The sequence below is a fragment of the Marmota flaviventris genome, chromosome 5 (genome assembly GCF_047511675.1).
Source record: "Marmota flaviventris isolate mMarFla1 chromosome 5, mMarFla1.hap1, whole genome shotgun sequence".
NCBI classification, from domain to species: Eukaryota; Metazoa; Chordata; class Mammalia; order Rodentia; family Sciuridae; genus Marmota; species Marmota flaviventris.
In genome coordinates, this window is record NC_092502.1 from 7,589,678 (window position 1) to 7,599,007 (window position 9,330).

At 51.2% G+C, this 9,330-nt stretch overlaps 1 protein-coding gene across 1 annotated transcript; it reads left to right on the plus strand.

Annotated features, from left to right (window-relative positions):
* Window positions 1-960: 960 nt before the first annotated feature.
* On the plus strand, window positions 961-6,213 carry LOC114084384 (olfactory receptor 2T27-like). Its single transcript, XM_027925485.2, has 2 exons — window positions 961-989; window positions 5,247-6,213. Exons 1-2 carry the CDS (start codon window positions 961-963, stop codon window positions 6,211-6,213), a joined length of 996 nt encoding a protein of 331 aa, XP_027781286.2.
* The last annotated feature ends 3,117 nt before the right edge of the window (window positions 6,214-9,330 follow it).

Here is a 9,330-nt window from a genome sequence, read left to right on the forward strand (position 1 = left end):
GTTGATTTTTGCCACGAGTGCTATTCTAGCCTCTTCCCACTTGATGCCCTTAACAGTGCCCCCTCCTTCTCAGGACAATCAAAAACACCTTCAAACACTGACTGATGTCCCCTGTGGGATAAAACTGCCCCTGGCTGAGAGCTGGGGGCTGCAGCAGGGCTTGTTAAAGGAGACTCGGACCCACCAAGTCTCAGGACCCACCTGATTTGGTGAATCCAGGGCAGAGAATGAGAGCTTCCCCTCTACTCCAGCGACTGACACTGTTGGTCCAGAGACCATACTCAGGTCTAAGGTGCCCCGAATGCACCAGCAGCTGACATGTGTCATTCCTCCGTCTCTGAAGTCCCCAACTCAGTGGATCCTAGACTCCCATCTAGGAAGTCTTTCCATATTCAATCACCTGGAAATCTTCCAAACCTTCCAGAGACCAAGGGGCATCCCAGACAGAGCAGACCTCACTCCTGGAAGTGCGTGTGTCCTGTGCCCTGAGCTCCACAGACCACCTCAACTTGCACACGGCCTGGCACTTCTGCTCTGGACCCCTTGGCCTCATCCTTGACTCAAGGGTTTGGGACCAAGCAGTTCCTGTCATCTCAGGTATGCAGCACAGCAACCTCAGTTGCAGAGCTGGATTCTGAGTGCTAACCAGACTTGTGCCATCCCAGCCTCTGGGGCTGGGACAACTGGCTAGGTCAAGGGCAAGAGCCCTTCAGTCCCACCATTCTGAAGTGGGAGGGAGCAGACGACAGGGCAGCTCACACTAGTTGCAGTAAAGGAAAGAAGGGGCTCTCGGGAAAGTGAGGAGCCCTCCTGCCGCAGAAGGACACAGACTTCACGCCTCAGCCATCGCGGCCCTGTGTGCAAACCTCCCAAGAGAACCACCCTGGTTTCTGAGCTGTGACCTGGAGCTCAGAAGAACTAGGGAGAAGGAGAAGAGACAGCAGGAGAGCAAGCGTCCTGATGGAGACTGTAGGCTGGGGCCGTGTGAGGTGAGTAGGGGTGTCACAGGAGGGGAGGTGGGACAGGGGATGGCCAAGCGTGCCCCATGCCGGCAGCCTCCAAACTAGAGATGGCCAAGGAAAGGCAGAACCACAACCTGTGTGACTGAGACTCTCCAGCACGTGAAGTCTCCGACAGGTGAAGTTATTTTAACACTCCCTTTCCATAAGTGAGCTGTCTTCAATTGTAAAAGTCAAGGGTTTGCTCTGTAAGAGAACAAGAGAGGAAGGAAAAGAGAAAAAAGAAAGGGAGGAAAGGAGGAAGAATCGAGCAGACTGTGGGGGAATAAGCCCAGTTCACCAATTCTAACCTAGGCTTCTGCAAGGGCAGGAGAGAAAAATGGATTCTTTTCTGAAACAGTGTGAAAGAAAAAGAATTCCCCTAATTATTTTGAGACACACATACACAGGCCCATACACACACAGGCACACACAGACACACACACAAGTACACACAGGCACACACAGGCACACACATTCTGCAATGCAGATGTGTGTATCCATGCTAAGAATCCGCCACAAAGGAAAACACCAACAGTGACAGGACTTTGTGGGAGGCAGGCAGGCATAACAGCCCTGCAGAGGAGATGCCAGATTCAGATGCTGGTGATGAAGGAGGACATTGAGGCAGCAGTGTTTTGTGAACAAGGGTGCATTTCTTTCACATGTTTACCACACACGTACCTGCAGTCCACCAGCACTGAATGGAAACCATGATTGAATCTCCATATTTTGTGGAGAAATATACAAGACAGACATAATCCCTAATCTCAGGTAATTTGTAGTCTACATAAGGAGAGCCACCCGCCCAATCACAAAACACTCCAATGGTTTAGGAGACAAAGCAAGTGGAAAGGAAATCTCCAAGTGGGAGGAACAAGGAACCCTTTGCAGGTAAGTGCAAATGTCAACTGCATGATTCTTTTGCAAAACTATTTTGCAAAACCATCTTGCTTAGGAGGAAAGGAAGAGTGCTAACATTCACTACATATCTTCTATGGGAAAGCACAAGCTCCCAGTTTTTTTTTATTCAACCCTCTCACAATAGTCATGTGAAATAGGCATGATGATCCCATTTTAGAGAGGTAAGCAGAGGCTTGGGTTTATGGAAAAACTGATGTCATCAGCGGCTGGTAGCCAAATGGCTCATTCCTCCTTCAGACCCTCTCCCAGGTACTGCTTACGTATAAACCACTGAATGCTCTCAGTAGTCCGTATTTGAGATGAGGGCTTGGTAAGCTTCCCACGCCAGGGGGCTGGGAGACAGCTGAGGCCTGCACCCAGGCAGCCTGATGCAGAGGCTGCACCCTAGAACACAGAGCTCTAACTGGGCAAACCAGCAAAGGACATCCAACTGACCAGGATTTTAATCATGTGAGCTGTTGTTCTTATTTGCCCTGGTGGAGGGGGAGGCAAGGGAGAGGACAACAACTGAAAGGAAAGTGACCACAATACTCGAAGCGACCAAGAGGTCTTTATTGCAGCAGTGCAAAAGAGGAGAAAAAGTGGTGGGGGGAGGGCGGCAGGGGAAGATTTTTATAGTCCTTCTGCTGTGCTGCCTAAATCTAACAGGGTCTCTGGATTTGCAAGCTGCCTTGTTGGTACAAGGGGGGTTAAGTGTTCAGCCTTGAGCAGGGGGGTGAAGCGTTCAGCCTTGAGTGGGGGCTTGAGCATTTGGACTTGAAGCAAACAGGTTAGATAGAGAACCAGACAGAGGGGCTTTGAGGGGCCAGGCCACCCTGTAGTTAACTTTGTTTGGCATGCCCTGCAGACAACTTAGTTCAGCCTGTCCTGCACCTAACAATAACTAACATGGGGAGCGCTCCACCGCTGAGAATCTCACCACTGGTGCTAGTGCCCTGCAGGTGACATCCCTGGGAAGGGTTGCTACTGCCACCTAGAGGGCAGAGTCTGGGATGCTGCTAAATATTGTGCACCCAGTGGCAAGGAATTAGCCAGCCTGAGGTGCTCCTCATGCTGAGGTAGAGGACTTCAGATGTGGCCTGCAAGGTCCAGAGCTGTTGGCCAAGGTTCAGAGCTATACCATGACCAATAAAATAGGGATGTGGGACCAGGTTCCTTCCCGATGCTAAATCCAATGCTTCTGAGACACTAAAGACAGAAAACAAGCTGTGCCTAAAACAAGGACATGAGAAAATTCTCTTTAGGGGAACTTTCTAAATGTACCTGAGACCATTTTTATTCAGGTCAGGTAAGGCACTGCCTGGAAAGATGACTTTGATTCACAGTTCCCAAGAGGAGTGAGCATGCCACTCCGAGGCAGCAGGGTTGATCCCCCGAGAGGCAGAGTGTGGAATAGGCAAAGCTTTTTTTGGGTATTTTGTGGGATGCAACAGGCAAAGGAGGGCTAGCAATGGCACAAGCTTCAGATTGCATAGTTTGAATGATTCTGACACACTCTGGGCTATGGGGTGGTCTCTAGTTGCCCAGGACCTTGTCCTGGGGCTATCCAGGACAGGATAGTGGCCCAAATTGTAGGAGCCTGGCACAGGCAGGTGGTGAGGGGCACAAGCTCCAGTTGAATGGTCTACATATCAGAGGCAGCTGATGGGCCAGTTGTTCCCCATGACCAGGAATCAGCCAGTCCTGGAAGATGTAGGCTCTAGACTCTTGAGACTCTAAGATGCACTACAAAATATAGAAAATAGAAGCAGTATGTTCCATCTTCACTAGGAGCCTGGTATGGAACACTTGGGTTTAACGGTGGCAATTCTGTGCTCAGCTTTGGGAGGGGACTATGGGACCCTGGGATAATCAAGCTCTGAACTTGCTTGAGTCAGATCTGACACCTGTGCACCCAGGACCAACAAGCAGCCTGGGTCTGGTAGTTCAAGGCTATAGAGAAGGGGGAATTCCTGCTACAGCAGGAAGAGCAGGAAGCCCCTTGGGGACAATGGCTCCTGCAGTGGCTCCTAGCTGTCCAACTGTAGGCAAGGAAGATCCCAGCCTTAGCATGTAAGATGAGTGCAGCAGTCTAGTTAGTGGGTCCCCACTCAGGCCCACCACAGCAGCCTGGAAGCCCAGTCTCAGGAATTAGATTCCCTGGTGGACCCCAGGGCCCTGCTGGCATGCAGGATTGTCACATCTCTGGTGTGCCTCCAAGACACCGTGCTTCCCTCCCTCCAGCTGGTCCACCAGTTCCAGCCTCTGTCATAGCCTCAGCTCCTTTATAGAACCCTGCAGCTCATCTCACTCCCCCCCATCCCTCTATTGAGTCATCTGCTGTAGACCCAAGCTAGAGCTCAAGCATGCCCTGGGACTCAGGGTGCTGGGACCAGGGTTCCTACAGGCACGGTGGCCCAGGGCTTTGCCAGCAGAGCAGGGATTCACCAACTCTCTATGGCCTCACCTCTGGTTCCCCTCCTGCTTGCCTCCTGGGAGATGCCTGCAGGCAGCCTTACCACCATAGCTGAGCCTGATGTTCCTTGTGATGTGACTCCACCTGAATGATCTTTATTTAAAATTTATAAAGACTATTCTTACAAAGACAACCCTCAGTTATCATGGAACTATTGAAATAAGGAGAAAGCACAATTGATTGAGGATGAGAACATACTGCCCAAAGCCTACATAAAAACACCCCCTGCACCCAAGCACAATGCCAACCCAGGACTCCTGGGGGACAAGACAGCTGGAGGACCTGGCACAGCACAGCTGTGCAGCTGTGGAGACCACTTTTTCACCAGACCTGGGCACACAGCCATGTCCAAGGGAAATGTCTCACATGGATCCCCACATAAATGAGAATTCTGAACCATATAACTTGCATATTTGTGGATGTAGTCATCAGGTTAGTCGAAAGTAAAAGTCTTTAAAATCTTTCCCCACGCGCATTTGCTTTTCTATTTACTTGGGATTAAAAATATTAACTATGCACATTTTATTAAACATGGGGCACTGTAACGTGCTGTCCCTCTCCTGACTCTCTGAGATGGAGACTTACATCACTGGTTTCTAGCATGTCCTCTCTTCCAGAATGCACATGTGGTGCTAAAGTTTCCCTCTGGATACTGTTCTGGTCGCGTGCCGGGCCTTTTGTAGTCATTTTCCATTGTGAAGGAGTGTCCACCCACACAATGGAGACTCCTTGTGTCCAAGAACCTGTGAATACCTTCTGCTGCCCCCTTGGGCTCCCGTGCTGTCCTGCTACCTTTACCTCCACCTTTCCCTCCCTGAGTGAAGGCACCTGCTGGGTCCTTGGTGAGCTGGCTCCCTTTCCCCTAACAGGGAGGCGCGGCAGGAGGCAGGCAGAGAACCCTGGAACCTCTCCTCCATCCCAGGCTTTGTCCTCACCAGCCTTTTTGACGAGAGCCAAATGCACCTGTTCCTGTTCAGCCTGGTGGTGCTCATCTACATCCTCGCCATGGCCGGCAACATGGCCATGGTGCTGCTGATCTGGGCTGAGGCCCGGCTGCACACGCCCATGTACTTCCTCCTCAGCCAGCTGTCCTTCCTGGACATCTTCTTCACGTCAGTCACTGTCCCCAAGATGATAGTGGGTTTCCTCTTCGGCTGGACAAGCATCTCCTTCGGGGGCTGTGGGGCACAGATGTTTTTCTTCATGTTCCTGGGAGCTGCCGAGTGCCTCCTGCTGGCCCTCATGGCCTACGACCGCTATGTGGCCATCTGCAACCCTCTGCACTACCCGGTGCTCATGAGCCGCCGCGTCTGCCTGCTCATGGTCGCAGCCTCCTGGCTGGGAGGGTCCCTCAATGCCTCCATTCAAACCTCACTGACCCTTCAGTTCCCCTACTGTGGCTCTTGGAAGATTTCCCACTTCTTCTGCGAAGTGCCCTCGCTGCTGACGTTGGCCTGTGCGGACACAGAGACCTATGAGCAGGTGCTCTTTGTGACCGGTGTGGTGGTCCTCCTGGTGCCCATCACCTTCATCACCACCTCCTATGCCCTCATCCTGGTGGCTGTGCTCCGGATGCACTCCGTGGAGGGACGTCGGAAGGCCCTGGCCACCTGTTCCTCCCACCTGACAGTTGTCAACCTCTTCTATGGGCCCCTGGTCTACACCTACATGCTACCTGCAACCTACCACTCTCCTGGCCAGGATAACATGGTGTCCGTCTTCTATACGGTCCTCACACCCATGCTTAATCCTGTCATCTATAGCCTGAGGAACAAGGAAGTGACTGGGGCCATGAAGAAGGTCATAGCAAGGTGTGGAGTCTGCAGGAATGCCTGAGACCCAGCAGAGACAGGGTGGCAAGTCGGAGCCCTTAGTCCAGTTGTATGCACCGAGGCAGAGGCAGAGGTGCTGACCAAGTGGGAAGGTCCTTGGTGTCTAGGACCCCAGGATCTTATTTCTGAGACTCCCTTCTGAGACAAGAGTTACACAGACAAGTGAGAGGAGAAGCCCCTCATTCCCCAGCTGCTAGGCTTTCCCCTTCAGAGAACTGTGTGGTCAATCCTTCCCATTCCCTGCCACCTCAACAAACTCCAACTGGGGCTTCTTGTTAAGGCTTCCTTTGTGGGTGTAGCAACAACCCAGAGTCTCAGTGTCACTGGAGGTCTGAGTCTTCCCTTCCCACCTGCCATAGAAGCCAAAGGCCCCACAGAGCCCGCTGCCCCAGGCATCTCCCCACTCCTCTGCACTGCCCTCCCCCTCACCCCTGTGGCCACACTGCCCGCACTGCTCTAACCCCCAGGCCCCCTTCACCCGGCACCCTGCCTGGGGCTTCCTCCCATTGTCCCAGCCACTTCCTCCACTGCCTTCAGAAGCTGCCCCAGTGCCGGATCCCTCTGCCCGAGCAGCACCCACCTGCACCCACACCTCCTAACCCCGGGTGTGTTCCACGTTCCTTTTTCCCCTTAGCACAGCAGGTCAGGCCAGCAGAGGCTAAGATTTATCAGTGACCTATTCTCAGTTCTGGAAGACACCTGGCACATGGATTGGTTAATAAACACTGCTGGATGAAGGGATGAGCTTAGAGGACATTTACTACCTCACCCCAGCGCTGGTTCCATCCAGCTCCCACTTCTCGAAAACCCTTTCTCCCTCCCTCGGCACTTGCCCTCCTCCCTGGGGCCCACTCCTTCCCCATGAGTGTGAAGGTGCTGGGTCTGTACAAGGCCCTTCCCACACTCTCTCCTGGCACTCCTGCTCAAGGACATGGCCTTGTTTACCATCTGACACCAAAGTCGGCCATACGTATTCACAGGCCTGCCAGACATCTCCTGAGCTCCTCACCCACACCCAATGCCCCTCCGCATGTTACAAAGGCACCCCAAGTTTGTCATGCCAGGGGACAGTCATGGCCACAGACCCCTTACCTGGAGGATGCAGGAAATTCCACCAGGTCTCACTGTCCTTTCTCACACTGCCCTCCTAACTCACCTGCGGCTTGTTCCCAAGGTTTAGCCTACAGGATCTCTAAATGCAAACACATGAACAAATCCCATTCCTCCACCTCAAACTCCTTGGCAATTCCACTGCTCCTACCTGGTCACCTCCTAACAGATCACATGTCAGTTCCTTATATTGCTTACTGCCTGTCTTCATGACAATGTAAGCTCCCTGAAAAGAGATCTGTGGTTCTTAAAAACACGGAAGAACAACAACATGAAACTCTTGAAGCAAAACATCTTTTTCTCTCTCCAGAAAGCCCTGTAGCTCCCAGCCTCCCTGGGCTCCCCTCAGTTCCTTGTTCTCTCCCCTACTCCCTCTCATTTCCAGGTCACCAGCAGAGCAGGGCATTCTTGCACCTGAGGTGCTGCTGGCTCACTGTGTTGGGTGAACCCCTGCACGTCTTTCCTTCCTCAGCAGAGGTACTATGTCTTCAGGGAGCCTTCCCCGGTGTCCCAGCTGATGAACATTCACACAACTGAATATTAATCAGCCATAAAAATAATGCAGTATTGTTACAAACTACAGCAACTTTCAAGGATGAACCTTCAAAGCATTCTATGGAGTGAAAATCAAATGTGAAATACTAGAAACAGTAGTGGTCAATTTGTACCCAATGTCCAGAACAGGCAAATCCATAGAGAAAGTCATTAATGGCTTCTGGAGGTCTGGGAAGGGAGAAATGGAAGGGAGAAACCTGCCCAGGTTTCATTTTGGGGGTGAAGAAAAATGGTGGCTGCACCACATTGTGAAATTTATAGATGCCACTGGAGTATGGGTATTGAGATGGTGAATTTTATGCAAGGTGTATTGTGCTACAATAAACCTTTTGCAATACTTCATGCTCCGTTTAATCCTCACAGCTGCTGCTGACACACAACCTCTAACTCCAAAACCTAAAACATTGTCACTGTGTCTAAATGAGGACTCCACCATGAATTAATTGTTCATTATGAGACTAAACCAGAGGACCACCTCACCCAGACTCCCTCTCTAGCACTTTTCCCTTGCTCCAGATCTTACGTGGACTCCCCAGGCCTAGAGAGGAAGGCTTGACCCATTTCAGCTGCAAGCCCCCTCCTTGCCAACAGCATGTCAAAGCTGACTTTCACTCCAGCCACATGGGCACTGCACCTTCAAGTGCCTGCAGCTCCATTGGACTGGACCTTCATGGGCTGGTGAATCTACTACAAAAAAATAGTGTGATGTAGAGTAGATGATGATGATGATGATTGTAATCCATAAATTAACGATTTAAGTGTACAATACAGTAGTGTTAACTGTATGTTCATTTTTGTTCAACAAAGATCTCTAAATATTTTTCATTTTGCAATTCCCATTCCCCTTCTCCCCCAGGGCCTGGTAGTTATGGTTCACTTCAAATGCCTCATATAAGGGAATCGTGCAGGGTTGTTCCTGTGACTTGCTTATTTCTCACGGAAAAATATCCTCAAAGTTCATCAGTGTTACAGCCTATGGTAAGAGATCCTTCTACTTTAAGGCTGATGTATAGTCCACATTCTCCTTATCCACTCATCCGTCCACTGATCCATATTTAGAATGCTTCCAAAAAAGAGTAGTGTTTTTGCAGCTGAAAAAGCAAGGCCTCAGAACAGCAATGGGGAAGCTGGAAGACTTTATAACCAAGACTTTATAACTTCACGGGCAGAAGGAATCCTTCATTCATTCAGCACATACTAACAGTGTGTTCACGTCCAAGGCACTGGGCTAGTGACCCCTGGGGACACACAGATCATGCACATGCACAAGGCCCCCGTTCTCCCAAAGCTCAAGAAGGGCGGAAGTGTTGGAAATCATCATGAACTTCCAGGGCTGCTCCAGGTGCACGGCTGCTAGGAAGAAACGTCCGGGAGGCCAGAACTTCCCGTGGGGAATGAAGCACAAGGCCATGCTCCCTCTGGGGGTGCTCACAGTAGGAAAGAGGGGCCGCGCACA

Bases quoted from the DNA above. Each gene is read 5' to 3' on its own strand.
- LOC114084384 (XM_027925485.2), top strand. From the start codon at position 961: ATGGAGACTGTAGGCTGGGGCCGTGTGAG. The intron at 990-5,246 runs GTGAGTAGGGGT...TTCCCCTAACAG, and splicing joins GTAGGCTGGGGCCGTGTGAG to GGAGGCGCGGCAGGAGGCAG.